General features: G+C 45.2%; 1 protein-coding gene across 1 annotated transcript in view; it reads right to left on the bottom strand.

Annotated features, from left to right (window-relative positions):
• Positions 1-22,415, bottom strand: part of WWTR1 (WW domain containing transcription regulator 1) — a 171,196-nt gene that overhangs the window by 46,161 nt on the left and 102,620 nt on the right. The window contains exon 3 of the mRNA XM_016185990.2: positions 22,086-22,222. Coding sequence (XP_016041476.1) covers positions 22,086-22,222 — 137 coding nt within the window. The remainder of the gene's footprint in view (positions 1-22,085; positions 22,223-22,415) is intronic.

The following is a 22,415-nucleotide window of genomic DNA, read 5'->3' as shown; positions in this document are numbered from 1 at the left end:
CCAGGAGTAAGTGGCAGAGTAGATAAAGCTTTGAACTCTCAAATATGAGATCCTGAGTTCAATCCCCAGCAGTGTAAGTCCCAGATTGATATTTTGTTCTCTTTTTCTCTCATTAGTAAATAAATAAAATCTCTTTGAAAGAAAAAAAGAAGGAAGGAAGGAAGGAAGGAAGGAAAGAAGGAAGGAAGGAAGGAAGGAAGGAAGGAAGGAAGGAAGGAAGGAAGGGGAAAGTGAAAGGGAAGGGAAAGAGGAAGGGGAGACCAACTTTTTCCTATAATCTCGACTGTACCCTACCTTCCTGAGGGCTGGATTGATTCTTACAAACAAGACCTAGAAGGAACCAGGGTCCCTGCCTCTTGGAGTCAGTACCAGTGATATAGATCTTCCTAAGAAAAATAGGGGCAGAGGAAAAAGCACAGTGGTTATGCAAAAAGACTTTCCTGCCTTGGGCTCCAAAGTCCCAAGTTCAATACCCATCACCACAATAAGCCAGAGCTGAGCAGTGCTCTGGAAAAATAGGGAAGCAGTTGGGGAGATAGCACAGAAGAACTCAGGACTTACAAGCATGAGGTCCTGAGTTCGATTTCCTAACATTACATATGCCAGAATGATGTTCTGATCTCTCTAATTAGCAACTTTAATAAAATAACTGAGGAAAAAAACAACAACAATACACACACCTGTATCCCAAAGCCAGCTTAGGCAGAGCAGGCCTTAAATACAGGCTCCCTGCGCTAAGCTTCAAAGCCACAGGTCACAAATCGGTAGTTAAGTTTCATTTATGACTAATAAATCTCTCTCTCTCTCTCTCTCTCTCTCCCTCTCTCTCTCTCTCTCCTTTTTATTTAAAAGAAACAATAAGGAAGAAAAGTCCAAACACACTGGGCATACCTGTCCCCAGACATCATTCCATCTCTAAAGGATGTGTTTGAACACCAACCCCAACCCCCGTCATTTGAGAAGAGTCTACTAGATGAAGACTAGGAGTTTTGTTGCTGCCTTCTCTCTACTTCTCGAGCATAGTTCTGTCCGTGCTCAGCACCCTGGCTCTGTTTTATCACTGGTAGGTTACAGACCTATTATTTTTCCCACAACCCTCATGGGGCTCGGGGCTGGGGGCGGGTACCAAAACCATAAAAGTTCAGGGCTTACAACCAAGTAGATCAGGGTTCTCAAGAGTTTCCTGCAGTGGTTGGTTCTTCCCCTAGAGCTGAGAAATGGAAAGTAGCAGGACTGGGGCCTAATAGATGAGTGGGCTATGCAACTGTCTTCACCCAGTTTGCTCGGTCTCCTTTCTGCAATGCTTTCCCTGCAGGTGCTTCTCAATTCTTGTGTCATGACAATATATATATATATGTATATATATATATATTTTTTAAATATATTGCTACATTGAAAGTTTCTGGAGTCTGGACATTAATTAATCATCTGCTCACACCTCCCTGGTGTGTGTGTGTGTGTGTGTGTGTGTTGGACACAAGTAAAATCAATGATCTAGTCCAATTATATTAATGGTGAGCTAGCTATTCTGGAAGCATGAATGGCTCTGTAGGAATCACGCTCACAGACAGTCACAGACACTGGTTTGCACCGGCTTCAAAGACTGGTTCCACACATCCTCAAAAATCAATAAACGTCAGGGCGGCATGGTGGCGCACGTGGTTGAGCACACATGTTACAATGCTCAAGGGCCCAGGTTTGAACCCCCAGTCCCCACCTGCAGGGGGAAAGCTTTGAGAGTGGTGAAGCAGGGCTGCAGGTGTCTCTCTGTCACCCCCTTTCCTCTCAGTTTCTGACTATTGCTATCCAGTAAATAAAGATTATAACAAAAATAATAAAAGAAATTTTAAGTAAAAAAAAATAATCAAAAATGTCTACAGAATGAAATATGGCAGGGGCGGGAGGGGACATAGCAGGTAGAGTACTGGGCTTGCACAAATTTGACCTTGGTGGTACACGCGCCAGAAGAATGCTCTAGTTCTCTTTCTCTCTTTAATAAATATTCACCCTATCTATCTATCATCTATTTTTGAGAAGGATGGAGAGAGAGAACCAGAGCATCACTCTGGCACACACAACACTCAGCACTGAACCCAGGACCTTATCATGAAGCTCTAACACTTTACTGTTGCTCCCACACACCTCCCCGCCCCCCCACACAGCAATAAATACGTTTATTTATCTTCCCTTTGGTTACCCTTGTTTTTTATTGTTGTTGTAGTTACTACTGTTGTTTTATTGATGTCGTTATTGTACGGGGAGAGAGGAGGGGAAGACAGAAGGGGGGAGAGAAAGATAGACACCTGCAGACATGCTTCACCGCCTGTGAAGCGACTCCCTTGCAGGTGGGGAGGCAGGGGCTCGAACCGGGATTCTTAAGCCAGTCCATGTGCTTTGTGCCATGTGCGTTTAACCTGCTGCACTACCGCCTGACTATCAAATACATTTTTTATAATTGAAAATTTTATTTTATCTTTATTTATTTTCTGGATAGAGACAGTCAGAAATTGAGAGGGAAGGGGGTGATAGAGAGGGAGAGAGACAGAGAGACACCCGCAGCACTGCTTCACCACTTGTGAAGCTTTCACCCTGCAGGTGGGGACCAGGGGGCTCGAATGTGGGTCCTTGTGCACTGTAACATGTGCGCTCAGATAGGTGCGCCACCACCCAGCCCCTCCAAATACATTTTTAAAAATATTTTAACAGGGATAAGAAATGAGGCCAGGGAGATAGCTCAATGAGTGGGAGCCAGGAGGTGCATGACTAAGAGTCTGGTTTGATCCACAGCACTGCCATATGCTAGAGGTGTGTGGTACTCTGATGTCTGTCTGTCTCTGTCTCTCTCTCATAAAAAGGAATAAACGGGCTGGGTGGTGGCACACCTGGTTGAGCGAATGTATTGCAATGCACAAGGACCCCCGGTCCCCACCTGCAGGGGGAAAGCTTTGCGAGTGATGAAGCAGTGCTGCAGGTGTCTCTCTGTCTCTCTCCCTCTCTATCAATCCCTTCCCTCTTGATTTCTGGCTGTCTCTCTCCAATAAATAAAGATTAAAAAAATAAAAAAGGAAAACAAACAAATGTCTACAAAAAGAAATTTAAAAAACTAAGTATTTTTCCTCTCATGATTTTATTTAAAAAAAATCTAATGTGAACAGGTTAAATTCACTTCCTACTTTGATAAAATGATAAAATCAACATTCCTCACGTCAGGACACCCCTGTTTGTGTGATCTGGCTTTAGAGAAAATGGTACAGAAAGCCAGCAAAATAGCTCATTTGAATAGTGTACTGCTTTGCCACTGCACTGAAGGAAGCTTTGGAGCTGTGATCTCTTTTACTCTATCTGCTAAGAGAGTGGGGGTGGGGAGAGAGAGGATGGGGAGAAAAGTTTTTGTGTCTTGGCTTTAAAAAAAAAATAAGGCAAAAGTCAGATAAACTTGAAAAGTTCCATTTGACAATTCAGGAAAGTTCAAATGAGAAGTGGTGCTGAGGGTGGGGCTGGATGGTGGTGCACCGGGTTAAGTACACATAGTACAAAGTGCAAAGATCCCCCTGTTCGAGCCCCCAGGCTCACCACCTGCAGGACGGTGGTTTCTCAAGTGGTAAAGCAGGTCTGCAGGTGTCTGTCTTTCTCTCCCCGTCTCTGTCTTCCCTTCCTCTCTCCATTTCTGTCCTATCCAACAACAACAATAGTAGCAACAACAATGGAAAAAGATGGCCTCCAGGAGCAGTGATTTGTAGTGCAGGCACATGAAGCCCCGACAATAACCCTGGGGAGGGAGGGGGAAGGGGGGGAGGGAGAGAGAGGTAGGGGAGGGGGGAGTTGGTGCTGGCACCAGGCACCGCCAGACCCCCTGCCCATGAAAGCTTTTGGGAAGCAGGGTTGTGCAGGTGGGCAAGGCCAAAACATACAGGTGTGAATTGTCTACCACATGGTCGCCCAGCCACGTCAAGCATCCACACCAGCTCAGCCTTGGGAGAGCCCCCGACCCTAAGCCTGTGCACTGGGCAGCCTCAGATGTCACACAGCACCATCAGAAGGGAAGCACACATTTGCAGAGCCAGTGGGACAAGCCCAGCCACAGCCCAGCCTTGAGTCAGGAGCGACACAATGAAGGGGGAAGCTCTCTCGCCCTGCCAACAATGAGCTGCTTGTTGCTCTGATTTCCCAGAAAATGGTATTTTCCTTCCAACAAGGTCAGCAAGAAAAAAAAAAAAAAGAGCTGCTTTTCACTTCAGGGTGTGTTTGGTTCCAAAAATCTGCAAAGTATTAAATCAAGAAGCTGCACTCTGCCGACTTCACACTGAGCCCTTTATTCTAAGTCCCCGAGAAAAGCACTCCAAGGACATTTCTCAGCAGGCTCCTTGATAAGACGCAGAACCCTGGACACATGTGCCCTAGGCTGTACTGCTCTGGTTCCCCAGTTTCCAATCTTGAAATCACTTCCAGCTGTGCTCCTTCTGCCCCTCCCCACCCCCAAATTGGACAGGTGGAGCATTTGCCTCAAGCTCTTCCAGTTTTGGTCTATGACCTAAGCTGTATGCACTCCGCAGGAAACCCTGGGTTTTTTCTCAGCAGGAGACTGGTTTTCTACTTGCTAGACTGTCAGTCCACACGGTCTCCCAGCCCAGAAACCAGTGTGGAAGCATCTGGAAACCTCTGCTCTCTTGGGTGTCAGAATGCTTTAAACAAACGCTGCTTTTAAAAAAAAACAACTGTCTCTAAAACATTTTTAATGTTAACTTTTTTTTTTGTTTTCCTCGTAAACGCACTAAAACTGCGGACTTTATAGGCAGGGGATTATCATTACAATATAACCATATATGCTGGGGGGGGGGGATCTCTAGATGTTCCTTTTCTCTCTCTCTCTCTTCCTTTCCATCTTTCTTTCTTCTTTCTCTCCTTCCTTCCTTGCTTTCTTGCTTGACTTACATACAAACATACATATTTGAGGCTGGGTGGTTCCACAACCAGTAGAGGAACAGGTACTACTCAGATTGAACACGATTTGGGGGATATCTCAACATTGTCCCAGGTTTAGGCAAATAACTCAGCAACACAGCAAAGAGCTTTCACTTCCAAGGCCCCAGGTTCAATCCCTAGCATTACGACATGCTGAGCTGTGCAGGACTTTGGTGAGTCTCTCTCCTAAAAATAAAATTGATTAATTTTTAATTAAAAAAAAAAATCTCTCGGGCCAAGTGGTGGCACACCTGCTTAAGCACACACATTACAGTGCACAAAGACGCAGGTTCAAGGCCCTGGTCCCCACCTGTGGGGGGAAGCTTCACGAGTGGTAAACTAGGGCTGCAGATGTCTGTTTCCCCCTCTCTTTCCCTCTCTCTCTCTCTCTCTCTACCAGAGCACTGCTCAGCTCAGGCTTATGGTGGTGGTGATGGGGGGGAACTGAACCTGGGACTTTGGAGCCTCAGGCACAAGGGTCTCTTTGCATAACCATTATGCTATCTACCATCCACCCTCTCTTCCTCTGTCTCTCCCTCCCCTCGATTTCTCTCTGTCTCTATCCAATAATAAAAAAAAATTTTTTTTTTAAATCTGTCAGGGAGATAGCATAGTAGTTATACCAAGTCACTTTCATGTCTGAGGTTCAGAGATTCCAGGTTCAATTCCCAGCATTACCAGAAACCAACCAGAACTCAGCAGTGCTTTGGTTAAAATAAAAAACAATAATAATAATAATAAGTTAAAAAAAAATCAAAAGTGTGGGGGGGGTGGAGAGGGCAGAGGATGGCACAATCGGTTGAGCACACACATTACCACAGTCAAGGTTCAAGGCCTTACTCCCCACTTGCAGGGGGGAAGCTTCATAAGTGGTGGAGCAGGTCTTTCCTCCCTCTCCATCTCCCACTCCCCTCTCCATATCTCTCTGTGCTATATTAAAAAAAATAACAAGTGTCCTATAGTAGGAAGCACATTTATGGAGCATTTAAGCAATTAATGACCTGAGAGGGGGAATTAAAAAAAAGGGTTTTATAAGAGGAAATTGGGTGCTTTTCTATGGCCTCACAAAGTTATCTTTGTGTTTCTGGTTTTAATTCTCTGGTCTGGCAATAGCAGCCTAACTAAAACGCGTTTTATTATCTCCAGACAATAGGTATACTTTCTTCCCTGCAGGAAATGGAAACTCTGATTCATGCATTTATTTTCATTAGTCAGGAGAGAGTTTACTGTAGTTTTTTATTGGTTCGCTTTCCTCAATGAGTTTAAAACTAGTCCAGGTGCAAAGCATGTCAACCCAACTTAAATCCCACAAAGTGAATCTACAGCTGTGTTCCGTATGGAGCAGGAAAAAAAAAAAAAAAAAGTTGAGCAGATCTGTTTTTCATCTGTTTTCTTCTTATAAAATGCCATTCTAGTTAACATCTCTTTTCTTTAAAGAGTGTCCACCACAGACATTCTGAGAAACAGAGGACTTCACTGATTTGTACAAGAATAATGTGCAGTGAGCAAACGTGGGAGGTAGAGGGGTGAGAGAAAGATAAACACCTGCAGAACTGCTTCATTAATGGAGAAGGTTCCCTCGGTAGGTAAGGAGCATGATATAGTAATACTATATAATTACTATATATAATAATATATATAGTAATACTAATTTTTTAAAATAATTTATTTCTTTATTGGGGAATTAATGTTTTACATTCAACAGTAAATACAATAGTTTGTACATGCATAACATTCCCCAGATTCCCATTTAACAATACAACCCCCACTATGTCATTCATCATCTTTCATGGACCTGTATTCTCCCCACCCACCCACCCACCCCAGAGTCTTTTACTTTGGTGTAATACTCCAATTTCATTTCAGGTTCGACTTGTGTTTTCTTTTCTAATCTTGTTTTTCGACTTCGGGCTGAGAGTGAGATCATCCCATATTCATCCTTCTGTTTCTGACTTATTTCACTCAACATGATTTTTTCAAGGTCCATCCAAGATCGGCTGAAAACAGTGAAGTCACCATTTTTTACAGCTGAGTAGTATTCCATTGTGTATATAGACCACAACTTGCTCAGCCACTCATCTGTTGTTGGACACCTGGGTTGCTTCCAGGTTTTGGCTATTACAAATTGTGCTGCCAAGAACATATGTGTACACAGATCTTTTTGGATGGATGTGTTGGGTTCCTTAGGATATATCCCCAGGAGAGGAATTGCAGGGTCATAGGGTAGGTCCATTTCTAGCCTTCTGAGAGTTCTCAGTAATACTAATTTTTAAAACACCTACTTTTTCAAAACCAGAGCACTGCTCAGCACTGGGTGATGGTGGTACTGGGGATAGAACCTGGGTCCTTTGGTGCCTCAGGCATGAAAGTCTTTTCGCATAACTATTATGTTGTCTCCCCAGGGCCCCAACTGTACTTTTTTTTTCTTTCTCCCTCTTTCTCTTTCTTTCTTTCTCTCTTCCTTTCTCTTTCTCCCCTGCCTTTTTTTTTTTTTTTTTTTTTACTTATTTTTCACCAAAGCACTGCTCAGCTCTGATTTATGGTAGTACTGGGGATTGAACCTGGGGCCTCTGGCACCTGAGGCATGAAAGTTCTTTTGCATAACCATTATGCTTTCTCCCCATCCCCAAGTGTTCTTTAAACTTAATTCTAATTTAATTCTGGGCAACCAGGGAGATTTTTGAACTGGTAGAGTGCTGGACCATTGTGTCACAGGCTCCTGGTTCAAGAGCCAGCATTGTACATAACAGAATGGTGTTCTGCTCTTCTCTCTCTCTCTCTCTCTCTCTCTCTCTCTCTCAACCTAACACAATCTAATATGAATTTAAAAAAACAAACCTCTAAAAAAAATTAAAACTGGGTGGGGAGAATACAGATCCATGAAGGATGATAAATGACATAGTGGGGGTTGTATTGTTAAATGGGAAACTGGGGAATGTTATGCATGTACAAACTATTGTATTTACTGTTGAATGCAAAACATTAATTCCCCAATAAAGAAATAAGTTTTTAAAAAAATGAAAACTAATTCTGGGAGAATGGGGGCAAAAAGTACAAACTTTCACTGATAAGAGAACTAAGCCCTGGCTATGACACGTGCAGCTCAGTGAGCAGAATAGAGTCTATACGTGAGGGTTCTTGAGAGAAGAGCTGACAAGCGCTTATCAAAACAGCAAAGTTTGTGTACCCATGAAGGGCAAAGGATGCAATTGGACTGACTGACTGTGGTGAGTGAGACGTCTACACACAAGCATGTGTAAATGCATCAAGTATTCTAGGATACTCCAGGAGACCGGGAGGGAGGAGATAAGTGTCTGAATTTTTTTTCTCCTATGTTTGTGTCACTTGGCTAATAACAAGATCTAATGAAAAGAAAAACAGTGTTTTAAATGGAAAGATGGGGGCTGGGTGGTAATGCACCTGGTTGAGCACACGTTACAATGCCTAAGGACCTGGGTTCGAGCCCCTGGTCGCCACTTGCGGGGGAAAAGCTTTGCAAGTGGTGAAGCAGTACTGCAGATGTCTCTTTCTATCTCCCCTCTATCTTCTTGACTTCTGGCGGTCTCTATCCAATAAATAAAGATGATAATAATAATAATAATAATAAAAAGAAAGATGTTTGTCCCATAGTAAGAGAGAGACCTACAAGTTGTAGTAGACTTCTCCAACTTTGTTTTTCCTTTTTAATTTTTGCTTAGATTTGTATGAGGGAGGCTTCACTCTGACACATGAACAAGTGTTGATGAGTGTGTTGAAAGGTCAGGTGGCAAAGCTTTATTTTCTTGTGTTTTGCTGGTCAGCACTTTCATCTACAATGACCGACTAGTAATTACGTTACATGGGGGCAGAGAAGAATCTGGAATCAGGGTCTTGAGTTTTTCCTGCTTTTAAAAAAAGGGGGGTGAGGGGAGAGCGGGTAAACAGCATGATCTTCATCCCTTCAGCACTGATTGAGCAAAGGCCACGGGGAACTTTTCTTCTCCTGGCTTCTCTTGGGATATTATTTTGCTGACTTCATCACAGAGAATTCCCCAGAGTCAAAGTGAGGCCGAACAGCTGTCCCTGACACAGAGCAACTGCACAACACCCGGAGAATAAATTTAGACTCTCGGCAAGGACAGAAAGAAATCAATCTCCCTGTGAAAAGCGTGGGGGGAGGTTGGGATCGCTCCCTGGATGATGACACAAAGGAGGAGATAGCATCACCAGGGGCCCCTAGCCTAGGTCAGAGGAGAGGGTCCCGGGCTGGGGACATAGCACAGTAGAAACACAGGGGACTTGGATTTAAGAGATTAAAAGGTTCAACCTCAGGCACCACCAACAGACAGAGGTGACTGGTGCTCCAGTCGCACAAAACTAAATAAGTAGGGGTAGGGTGGTAGATAGCATAGTGGTTATGCAAAGAGACTCTTATGCCTGAGGCTCTGAAGTCCTAGGTTCAGTCCCCTGCACCACCAAAAGCCAGAGCTGATCAATGCTTTGGTAAAAAAAATAAAGGGCAGGGGAAGACAGCATAATGGTTATGAAAAGAGACTCTCCTGCCTGAGGCTCCAAAGTCCCAGGTTCTGTGCCTGGCATAAGCCAGAGCTGAGCAGTGCTCTGGCAAAAATTAATAAATAAATATGGAATCAGGCGATAAGTAGCTCACTCAGTGGAGCGCACACTTTGCTAAAGCACAAGGTCCTGAGTCTAAGCGCCGAGTGACCACATGGCAGCACCTGCACATGGACCTACACATGGGTGCTTCATGAACCATGGAGCAGTGCTGTGGGGTGTCCCACCCCTCTGTCTTTCACCATCTAGCTTTAAAAAAATGACCCACTGCTCCGCGGGGCCGGCTGGTGGCGCACCTGGCCAAGCGCACACAATGCACAAGGACCCAGGTTCCCACCCAGGGGGAAAGCTTCACGAGTGGCAAAGCAGTGCTGTAGGCGTCTGTCTCTCTTCCTCTCTATCCTCCCTCCCTCTTGATATCTTACTGTCTCTAGATAAAATTTTTTAAATATGGGGAGTCAGGCGGTAGCGCAGTGGGTTAAGCACAAGGACCGGCATAAGGATCCCGGTTCGACCCCAGCTCCCCACCTGCAGGGGAGTCGCTTCACAGGCGGTGAAGCAGGTCTGCAGGTGTCTATATTTCTCTCCCCTTCTGCTTTTCCCTCATCTCTTCATTTCTCTCTGTCCTATCCAACAATGACATTAATAACAACAATAATAACTACAACAATAAAACAACAACGGCAACAACAGGGAATGAATAAATAAATATTTTTTAAAATATATGATCCACTATGACCAGGAGAATCATGAAGGCATGAAACCCCAGTGAAAACCCTGGTGACAAAATAGAGAGAGGAGGGGTCGGGCAATGGTGCAGTGGGTTAAGCGCACATGGTGCAAAGCGCATGGAACTGAGTGGGGATCCCGGTTCGAGTCCCCCAGTCTCCCACCTGCGGGGGGCGGGTTCGTTTCACAGGCAGTGGAGCAGGTCTGCAGGTATCTGTCTTTCTCTTCCCTCCTCTCTCGATTTCTCTCTGTCCTATCCAATGACAACAACAAGGGCAACAAAAAGGGAAAAGATGGCCACCAGGAGCAGTGGATTCATAGTGCAGGCACCGAGCTCCAGCAATAACACTGGAGGCGGGGGGAGAGAGAGAGAGACACACACACACACACACACCAATGTTGCTTAGTATTTATAGATTTGGAACAAGTGACCCAACAAGATGCCATCCCAGAGTCTTTAAGTCTATGGAGGAGCCTGAATGTTAAACTGAACAAAATCCTTCACAGCAAAGAAGTTTCTGGTAGCAAAACTCTGGAGCTCAGCCAGTAGATAGCACTGAAAGTGTCAAAATCATTTTTAAAACTCTCTACAGAGGCCCACAGCTGGGAGAAGAGATTAGATTCCACTAAAAATAAATTAGCAGGAGTTGAGTGGTGGTGTACCTGTAGGTCAGACATGTTGCCGTGTGCAAAGAAAGACCTGGCTTCAAGCCCCGGGACCTGCTGCGCTGCAAGGGGGAAGTTTCACAGATGGTGGAGTCTTTCTCTCTGTCTCTCTCACCCTCTATCCAAAACAAACGTGTGGGAAAGAGGTGAATTCATGCAGGCATGGAACCAGAGCAGTAACAATGGTAGCAGAAAGGAAGTAAGTGAGTGAGTGAGTGAGTGAGTGAATGAATAAATGAATGAATATTGTGCACACAAAGAATGGAACAAGGAAAAGGTTGGTCCACTTTCCCTCTTGTACAAGGAACTCTTCAGAATTTGGGGAGCTCCCTCTTGAACATTTTCAGGGGGGTCAGGCCTATTGAGATTTGACTCTCAGATCCAGTCTCATGAAACAAAGCTTATACCTAACACTGAATTTTTGAATGTGGTTCCATAATCTGGATGCCATATTACATTTCTCTCACAATTTTAGAGCTGTCTAAGTGGAATTTGGGTTGAAACTCTCTGGAAAATGGTTTCAAGGCTAAGAAGCTAGTTCTGTGCTAGAGGAGAGGTCCCAGCTTCAATTCCCAGCACCACCAAGTGTCTGAGCTGAGTTGCCAGAGCTCTGGTGTCTTTCTCCTACACACACACACACACACACACACACACACACACACACGGAAGGAGGGAGGCAAGAAGGACAGTTTCAGTGTCCTCATAAGTGCACTGACACCAAGTAGCAACGTGACAAGTGCCACTGTTAATATCTGCTCAGGACAAAGAACCCAGGCAAACAGTTGGTGGATGTGCCTGGAGCTCTTTGCAGACAACTCAAGTTAACCGCTGAATAGCAGTGGGTTTCTGCCTTTCACTAAATGGACTTCTCAGGGCCTGGAAGATAGCATAATAGTTATGCAAAAGACTTTCATGCCTAAGGCTCCAAAATTCCAAATTCAGTCCCTTCATACCATCATGAACCATAGCTGAGCAGTGCTCTGGTTTCTCTCTCTCCCTCTCCCTCTCCCTCTCTCTCCACATATATATCATTTAACTAAAATAAATACAATTGAATGAAATTCTCCCACTGAGAGCCTACACACCCTAAAAGGACTGAGTTCATCCAGACATTTGAAAACAATACCCAAAGGGCAGGTGATGGTGCACCTGGTTAAGCACGCACACTACAGTGCACGAAGACCCAGGTTCAAGCCCTTAATCCCCTCCTGCAGTGGGAAAGTTTCACGGGTGGCGAAGCCGGGTTGCAGGTGCCTCTGTCTCTCTTCCTCTCTATCTCCCCTTCCGTCACAATTTCTGTCTCTATCCAGTAATAATATACATAATTTTAAAAAGATTAGAAAAAGAGGGGGCACACCAGGATAAGCGCACATAGTACAAAGCGCAAGGACCGTGGTCCAGGAGGTGGCACAGTGGATAAAGCACTGGACTCTCAAGCACGAGGTCCCAAGTTCAATCCCCGGCAGCACATGTACCAGAGTGCTGTCTGGTGCTTTCTTCTCTCACCTCCTATCTTTCTCATTAATAAATAAAACCTTAAAAATAAAAGTATTTTAAAAAAGTGCAAGGACCTGTGCAAGGATCTTGGTTCAAGCCCCCACTCCCCACCTTCACTTCATAAATGGTGAAGCAGGTGTCTGTCTTTCTCTCCCCATCTCTATCTTCCCCTCCTCTCTCATTTTCTTTCTTTTTTCTTTTTTTTAATATTTATTTGTTTATTCCCTTTTGTTGCCCTTGTTTTGTTGTTGTAGTTATTCTTGTTGTCGTCGTTGTTGGATAGGACGGAGAGAAATGGAGAGAGGAAGGGGAAGACAGAGTGGGAGAGAAAGACAGACACCTGCAGACCTGCTTCACTGCCTGTGAAGGGACTCCCCTGCAGGTGGGGAGCCGGAGGCTCGAACCAGGATCCTTACGCCGGCCCTTTGCGCCACGTGCACTTAACCCGCTGCGCTACCACCCGACTCCCTCTCACTTTCTTTCTGTTTTATCCAATGGGGGAAAAAATGATCATCAGAAGCAGCATATTCATAGCGCTGGCAACAAGCCCCAGCAATAACACTGGAGGCAGAGAGAGAGAGAGAGAGAGAGCGCAATACCTGTATTTCCAGGAACAACTCCTCTACCCCTAGGATTCCCCAGGGTGGAATCCAGGCAGTGGCCCTGCCCGCTCACTATTATTCTTTGGGGAGCAACCCAACACCTCGATTATGAAGGTGCATGTCCAACAAGTGTCCGCAGAGTCATGATAGAGTGTCCGACATGAACCACACATGGAAAATGCTGAGCCTCAGGACGAAGGAGGGAGTGACCTGCCTGCCAGAAGCTTGGCCAAACACAGAAGCCAGGCAGTGCAGTTTTATCTGTCTTATGTATGGAGCCCTGAACCTTCTTCCTGACAGCTCTTCTACCATAAAAGGTGCAAGGCACCAAGAGATATTCTCTCTCTCTCTCTCTCTCTCTCTCTCTCTCCTGTGATAAAATATTACAGAAAAAGAATGTAAAGCAGATACGATAAAAAAAAACCTTAATGGCTCATAATATTTTATTTATTTATTACTGGATAGAGACAGAGGGGAATTGAGAGGGGAGGGAAACAAGAGACCTGCAGCCCTGATTCATCACTCGTGAAGCTTTCCCCCTGCACTCAGGGGCCAGGGATTTGAATCTGGGTCCTTGTGTACCGTAGTGTGATGACTCCTAATATTTTAAAGGATCAATTATCTCACTATGTCTATGCTAGTGGCTGGAGAAATGGTTCAACTAGCAAAGCACGGGACTTCCCTGCCCGAGGTTCCCAGTTGAAGCACCAGCACAACAGGCACCTTCAGTGACCCTCTCGGCTTATCTCCCTGACTCCCTCTTTTCCTGTCTCATGCAAAACTCTCTCCTTATGCTAAATAAGGCTTTTCTTTGAAGGGGAAGGGGTGGGCAAGGTTGTTGTCACTGGGGCCTCACCATGTGAGCCAACTTTTCCAGACAGAGACAAAGACAGAAGGAGAGGGGGGGAGGAGAGAGATACCACAGCACTGAAGTTCCTCCCCTCAGCGCAGCAGGGACTGGCTGGAGCCTGGGTCACGCATGTCACAAGACAGGCACACCTGCAGGCGACCTTTCTCACTGGCCCTAAATAAAATAAATCCTTAATGTGAAGAAGAGAGTAGAAGGGCTATGCAAGTGACTTTTATGCCTGAGGCCCCAATGCCCTGGGTTCAACCCCCATAAGCCAGAGCTGATCAGTGCTCTGGTCTCTCCTATCTGCCTCTCTTACTACAACACCCAACTTCCTGTACAGTCATGTCCCGCTGTCTCACACAAAAGGAAATGAATCAGTTGACTTAATAATTTGGTTTCAACTATGATTATCAGGGAGGGTGGGGTGGGCATAGTAACTTCGGTGGTGGGTGCAAATGACTTGTACATAAATGTCTATGGAGATGAAGTTACATCCCAGTAACCTGGAAGGTGGCATAGTGGGTAAAGTACAGGACTCAAACATGAGATCCTGAGTTCAATGCCTGGCATCACATGAAAAAATAAATAAGAACAGACCCATGGGAGCCAGGCTGTAGTGCACCTCATTAAGTGTTCACCTCTCTATCTCTCTTCTCAATTCCTATCTCTATTCACTAGTAAATAAATTTAAATATTTTTAAAAAGAAACCATATCCCTAAAACCTTTTAAAATTGTAAGCCAACATTAAATCACTAGTAGCAAAAAAATATTTTTAAGAGTGTTAACTCGGTATTGGACCCTATTCCACACCCCCCCCCTTTCAAAAGTCTTCAAAAGTGAAAGAACTCAATTGAGTCTCCTTTTGGAAAGGCCACAGATCAGCCTTTAATAACTGTGATAAGGTTTTTTTTTTAATTTTTTTATTATCTTTATTTATTAGATAGAGATAGCCAGAAACTGGGGGGGGGGGGTTTGCGAGATAGAGAGGGAGAGAGACAGAGAGACCCCTGCAGCCCAAAATCACCACTCACGAAGTTTTCCCCCTGCAGGCGGGGACGAGGGGCTTGAACCTGGGTCCTTGTGCACTGTAATGTGTGCGTTTAACCAGGTGCGCCACCACCCGGCCCCAATAACTGTGATAAGTTTAAGAGTGAACTGACAGCTGCCTCCCATCATCGGGCAGACCCTGCTCCAACGGTCAGTAGAGAGCACGGCTTCCACCTTGCTAATGAAAACCTAGCTGTTTTCTCCTCTGGGGAGAGCCCCACTCATGTGTCTTTGGATTACAGCATCTGTAATAAAAAAATAAAAATAAAAAAAGGAAATTTTGACAACAGATGCCAGCCTCCACATCAAAAAAAGGAAATACTCATATTCTATAGTTTTGCGAAACCTGAGCCTGCTTTTCTTAATTAGATGAGGGAGATGCTTTTTCCTTTTCTTTGCCCATCCTTACATCCTTACATAAACACCCACCTTCCACCTCCCCACATCTCCCAGCACCCCTGGCCATCTCCAGCCTGGCCCATACTCTGTGGGGGTAGTTTCCCATCTGTCCTTGGGTTTGTGTACGTGTGTATCTGCATGTGCTTATGCACTCTGAGCTAATCTATGCTGCCGATGGGGGGGGTGGAGACTCACAGCAGCGAGATGAGTCTGCCTCCAATTCCTCATAGAGATTTGATGGAGGTTAAGGGGTGGGGGGTGAGACAGTATGTCTATGAATATGACCTTTCTCCTTTTTTTTTGGTCAACTTTAAGGAGACTTGCTACAAGCACTCAGAGGCAGCAGGCTATAGTGGCGTCCCTTAGATTTTTATTTTTTAGTCTGTTTGCTTTTGAGAAAAATGTCTTAAAGTGTTTCTGTGCGCTTCCTGGAGTGGAGAATAGGCCGCCTGAGCAAACAGAGCACAGGTAGGCTTTCCACCTTGTCTTGAAAAGTGGGCCCAGAGAGAAGAGAAGGGAGAGAAAACACACACACACACACACACACACACACACACACACACAGTGTTTATCATTTGAAGAGCAACACAGACCTGGAAGAGTCAGACTCAGGCCTGCTGGATGACACTGTGCAAAATGATGGTGTGTGTTCGTAAAAAATTCCTAGAGCATTAAAAATATACTCTGGCTGCACTTTACCAAACTGGTTAGGTCTGGCAACCTGGTAAACTGGTTAGGTCTGGCAATCTGGTGAGGTTGTGAAACCATCTTTATTTTTCCTGTTCTGTCTGGGAGGATGCTGGCACTCCAGGTCAGGGCTTCCTTCCAGCCAAGAACCCCCGTGAATGTGTGCTGGGGCCTGCCATTGTGGTTCCTCACACCATTTGTGTGTGTGGCATGGCGGGGAGGGGCGCTGGGAAGACACTGTAATGGTTATGAAAAGACTTCCAGAGCAGGGGTAGATCACATAATGGTGATGCAAAGAGACTCACTCATGCCTGAGGCTCAAAGTCTGACGTTCAATCCCCTGCAAAAGTTGAGTAGTGTTCTGGTTTTTTAAAAAAAGATTTACTTTGGGGCCAGGTGGTAGCGCACCTGGTTTGAGTGCGCATGTTACAGTGCACAAGGATCCGGGTTCAAGTCCCTGGCACCCACCTGCAGTGGGACAGCTTCACAAGTGGTGAAGCAGGCCTGCATATCTCTCTCCCTCTGTACCTCCCCCTTCCCTCTCATCTCTGGCACACCCCAGCGGTCATCGTTCCTCCTCTAACTGAAGTCCTCTCACCTGCTCAGACAGAATCAAAGGCTCGGGTCTGGGAGGTGGTAGAGTGGATAAAGCGTCAGGCGCTCAAGCAGGAGTTCCTAAGTTAGACCCACAGCATCAACTATACCAGGGTGGTGTTCTGGTATCCTCACTTCTCTCCCTCTCTCATTAGTCAATAAATAAATCTTTAGTAATAATAACAATAACAGAACTGGCTGAAATCTGTCAGAAAACTCAATTTGGCAAAGATGAAAACAAAATCTGTAGCTGAATAACGAATTAAGATGGTTGGATGAAATAAAGCAGTGGGTTTCACTTTTCTTAGACATCTGCAAAGTCAGAAATTTTAGGTATGGGCTGAGGAGATAGCATTAAAAAGGGGGGGGGGTGTCAGGCGGTAGCACAGCAGGTTAAGCGCAGGTGGCGCAAAGCGCAAGGACCAGAGTCAGGATCCTGGTTCCAGCCCCTGGCTCCCCACCTGCAAGGAAGTCGATTCACAGGCAGTAAAGCAGGTCTGCAGGTGTCTGTCTTTCTCTCCCCCTCTCTGTCTTCCCTTCCTCCCTCCATTTCTCTCTATCCTATCCAACAACGATGACATCAATAAGAACAACAACAACAATAACTACAACAATTAAAAAAAAAGGGGGGGCAACAAAAAGGAAATAAATAAATAATTAAAAAAAAACTTTTTCATACCAGAGGCACCAAAAAATCCCAGGTTTAATCCCCAAAAGCACCACAAACCAGCGCTCAGTGATCTGGTTAAGGCAAAGACCAAAGTAAAGTTCAGACACACGACACATCTACCCACATACATAGAGTAAGAAGCCTGATGACTAACACAGTCTCACTATCACTCTCTCTGCTTTAAGGTGCCAGGCTACTCTTTGAATCAAAATAGTGGCAAGTTGACAAAGCATGTTTCAGAACTAGACTGGGGGGGTGGGGGGAGGATGCATGGGGCACAGGCACATTCCCTAGTAAGTTTCTTAGGGAAGTGGCAGGGGCAGGGGCATTACTAAAAAATTGCCACCAGAGGGCGTGCTCTTCACTGAGAGTAATAAATGCCTTGTTCCTAATCTAAAGCACTTTCTTTATCCTGCTGGTTAACAGATTACAAAACCAACCCCCCCCACCCCCACCCCACCCCGAGCTTCACTGTAAACAAAATTACCTCAAAATGTAATCTTCTATAATTAAGGAAAATATGAAATGAAGCAGTTCACCCACAAATAGGAACAGTGAGAATAAACACTGAGTACGCGCGGAAGGTAACTTCAACAGGTACGGACTCCATTCATAGATGTGAGTGAGGTGGGGTGGCCTGGGTGCAGCATGACAGAACCAGGACAGAGGCACTGGAGCGACGTGGGTGGTAGGACAACAACTTGGTGAGTCTCTGACTTTCCCCAAAAGTGTAAAATATAAATTTAGGCCAGGGCGGTGTCTCAATGCATGTGGAAGGCCCTGAGTTAAAACCTGAGCACTGCACTTAAAAAAGAGAGAGGTAATAAATGAGGAATAGGAATTGGAAATGCTGATTTATAACTTACGTAAAATGCTTAGATCTGTCTATGTAAACTCCTACAATCTGCTCACACTATTAATAATCCTTAGTCTACTTATGGAGAAACTGAGGCATGATTTAAATAACTTAAGGGAGGGCAGCACCATGATCCAAATTCCAACATTCTCAGGCAAAAACAACAAACAGGGTCCAAAAAGATAGCTTACCCGGGGAGGCATCTGGTCTACCATATGCTCACAGCTTGGGCTTGAGACTGGTCTACACTGTGGTGAGATAAGCTGAAGGCTTGGGCTCCTTCCCTCTCTGTCTTTCTCTCTGAAAAAAAAATGCCAGCCCAGAGCAGTGAAGCTCTGATGATGGTAAATAATAATGATACTATTAATAATAATATAAAGAAGTGAAAGAGGGAGTCGGGAGGTAGCGCAGTGGGTTATGTGCAGGTGGTGCAAAGCACAAGGACCAGCCTAAGGGTACCGGTTCGAGCCCCTGGCTCCCTGGACCTGCAGGGGAGTTGCTTCACAGGCAGTGAAGCAGGTCTGCAGGTGTCTTTCTCTCCCCTTCTCTGTCTCCCCTCTTCTCTCCACTTCTCTCTGTCCTATCCAACAACAATGACATCAATAACAATACCTACAACAATAAAACAAGGGCAACAAAAGGGAATAAATAAATAATTAAATTTTTTTAAAAAAATAAGTGAAAGACACAGAATCTCAATTAAAAAGAAAATATATTTAGCTAAATTCCAGATCACATCAGCACCACTCTTTATGAATAAACTTTTTTGTGTTTTGGCTGGTAGTGTGGTGGATAAAGCACTGGACTCTTGAGCATGAGGTACTGTGACTGATCCCTGACAGAACAAGTGGCTCACCTGGTTAGGTGCACACATTACAGTGTGCAAGGACCAGCATTCAAGCCCCTGGTCCCTACCTGCAGGGAGGAAAGCTTCGTGAATGGTGAAGCAGGGCTGCAGGTGTCTCTCTGTCTCTTTCCCTCTCTAGCTCTCTGTCTGTATCCAACAATAAATGTTTTTTAAAAAATTATTTAAAAAATTAAAACCAGGGGGAAAAATCTTGACACCTGTCTAATCCAACCTAATTATTAATAGGTGTTTTCTTTTTCACCATTCATATCTGCCTTCTACTTGAGCTCTTTCTAATACGTTTGAGGTGAATGAAAAAGAAGGTTTGGCCGACCACACTGGAAGAGGCAATGCAGTCATTTTCCTTGATTAGCCTGTTAAATAAGAGAAAGAGGACAGAAGTCCTCCCAAATCACTTACCTTTGGGTTATATTTTACATCTACAAATCTTAAAATGGCAGATCCAGACTTCCTAGAAAAACAAGCCCAGTATTGGCTTGAAACTGGCTTGGGTCGACTTGAGTTCAGTGCTCTCTGGCTAAGCCACACAGGTGGGAAAGGTATCTAGGAATAACACTCCCCTTTATAATAATTACCCCCTCTGTGCCTCAACAGGAAATTCTTTTTGCTCTGCTCAAATTAACTGTTCGGGTGTACAAAGCAGGATCTGGATATCTGACCTTAAATAAGTATGTCATATAAAACTGCAAAATTGCCCTCGTATTTTTAGCTGAGGATGGATGACGATGGGAAGAAACCTTCTAAGACAGGCTGACTGGTTCTGTGACTGTGTTGTATTAACTCACACTTGATTCTCTCTGGTGGACATGACTATCATTCTTTTCAAACTGAGGGTGATGTCTGGTTCAAACAGTGGTTCCCTGGTTGAAGGCATGCATTACTATGTGCAAGGAGCCAGGTTCAAGTCTCCGGACCCCTCTTGCAGAGGAGGGGAATTTCACGTGATGAAAGAAGCAGGGTAGCAGGTGTCTCTCTCTTTCTTCCCTCCCTATTTTTCCCTCCCTTCTTAATTTCTCTCTGTCCTATCAAAAACAAAATAAAATAGTCTAGCAGTGGTACAGCCTGTTGCTAGAGACACAAAGATCTGGGTTCAAGCCTCTGCTCTCCACCAGCAACGAGAAAGAGCTCCTTGAATGGTGAAGCAGTGCTGTCGATGTCTGTCTCTCTCCCTCTCTATACTCCCTTTCCTTCTCAATTTGTCTCTATCCAATAAATAAATAAATAAAATAAAAACAGAGCTTAACACTTGGGGGGGGGGTGGATAAACCTTTAAAAATATTTCTAAATCAGTAAAAATAGGAAGGAAATGATACCAGAACTTTCTGAATGAAATGGAAAGTAAACTGTGCTAGCCCAGGCCAGGGATGGGGAGAAGCCCCTGGAGGTTTTCCTGTGGCTCAACACAACCTAAAGTCAGAACCTCCTCGGTTCATGCTTACGCTGCACTTTCCACCAGCTGTGTGGCGTGGGGGAAGAGAGCTCATCCACACATAGAAAATTCACTTTGTAGTCAGGGAGGTGGCACAGTGGATAAAGCACTGGATTCTTAAGCATGAGGTCCCTAGTTTGATCCCCGGCAGCACATGTACCAGAGTGATGTATGGTTCTTTCTTTCTCTTTCTTCCTAGCTTTCTCATTAATAAATAAATAGCGCAAAGCACAAGGACCGGCCTAAGGATCCCAGTTCGAGCCCCCGGCTCCCCACCTGCAGTGGAGTCGCTTCATAAGCGGTGAAGCAGGTCTGCAGGTGTCTATCTTTCTCTCCCCCTCTCTGTCTTCCCCTCCTCTCTTCGTTTCTCTCTGTCCTACCCAACAACGACAACGATAATAACTACAACAATAAAACAAGGGCAACAAAAGGGAATAAATAAATAAATAAAATCAAGAAAGAAAGAGAAAGAAAGAAAGAGAGAGAGAGAGAGAGAGAGAGAGAGAGAGAGAGAGAAAGAAAGAAAGAAAGAAATAAAGAAAGAAAGAAAGAAAGAAAATTCACCTGTTCTGGTGCAGGGTTGTGTGATAATGATTTCAATGCAATAAAGCATGAAAGAATTCAGCTTTATAGTGGGGGAGAGGGGGAGGAGAGGGAATGGGAGGGGAGAGGAGGGGAGGGAGCAGAACTGCATTCTCTGGTGATCTTCATGGACCAAAGTCACAGAACATATGGAGGTGCCCTGCCCTTTCTATGATTCTTCACAAAAGAGCTAAGTGATTTTTCAACAAGTTTAACATGGTTACAGAGATAGCTTACTGGGTAGGGCATATGCCTTGTTGTGTATATGGCCCAGATTTGAACCCCAGTACTCCATGAGAGTGCCACAGGGGAAACAAAGTCCAGAGCTGTGGTATCTCTCCACCTAGCTCTCAGAATAAAGTCAGGCACGGACAGTCTCAGTGCTGAGGAAGAGGAAGGGAGGAAAGAAAAAAGAGAGTCGCCCAATTCTTTTTTTTTTTTTTTTTTAACCAGAGCACTGCACAGCTCTGGCTCATGGTGGTGTGGTGAATTGAACCTGGGACTTTGCAGTGTCAGGTGTGAAGGACCTAATTCTCAATAAAGGCAATTTAAGGATGGCCTGGGGAAACAGCACTGGTAACGCACATAACTTGCATACCTGAGGGACCAGGCTTGATCCCAAGTCCAGCTAAGCAGTTCTCTTGTTTCTTCCCCAATCCTGCCCTCTCTCATAAAAACAAGAACATCAGGGCCAGCTAGTGGAGCAACTGATCGAGTGTACACGTTAATTTGTGTAAGAACAGGGGTTCAAGTCCCCAGTTTCCACCTGCAGGGTGGGAAGCTTCATGAGTGGTGAAACAGTACTGCAGGTGTCTCTCTCTCTCTCTCTCTGCTTCTCTCTCTCAATCCTATCAGATTAGAAATTAATAACTTGATCAAAAATAAATAAATCTTCTAAGAACCAAAGGCAATTGAAGGAGATGCTGGAACCATGGTGTGAGCCCAAGAAGAGATGGTCAAAGCAACAGTGGACTACGGCAGCCCAGGAAGACTGGAGAAGTGCCTTCTGGGTACCAGGATAGACATCAGGACACTGAGCCACGTCTGAGCCCCAGGGTTGGTTCCCCTGGGAAGCCGGGCGGAACTTACCAAGATTCGGCTGGGATACGGCCAAGGGTCTCTGGGGAGCTGGCGTGGACGAGGCAGTGGGGTGGAGGCTCATGTGACTCAGGGGCTGGTTCATCGCCTTCCGGGGATCTTGCCAGGTAGTGATCTTTTCTATGTGGCTGAGAGGAGAAGAGCAAGGGTTGGTTTCACTGTCAGTGGCATCGCCACCCTCACTGTCACCCAGGGGAGCATGCCAGCTGAGCGCTGCACTCCACACAGGAGTGTGTGTGCCCACCTGGGACCGTCTGCCCACACAGTACTCTTTCCCAGTCATGTCACCATGTGGGTTGGTGGGGGACATGTTTTAAGAGC

This window comes from Erinaceus europaeus, chromosome 9, assembly GCF_950295315.1.
Source record: "Erinaceus europaeus chromosome 9, mEriEur2.1, whole genome shotgun sequence".
Lineage (NCBI taxonomy): Eukaryota > Metazoa > Chordata > Mammalia > Eulipotyphla > Erinaceidae > Erinaceus > Erinaceus europaeus.
This window is presented reverse-complemented; position numbering and strand designations above follow the sequence as displayed.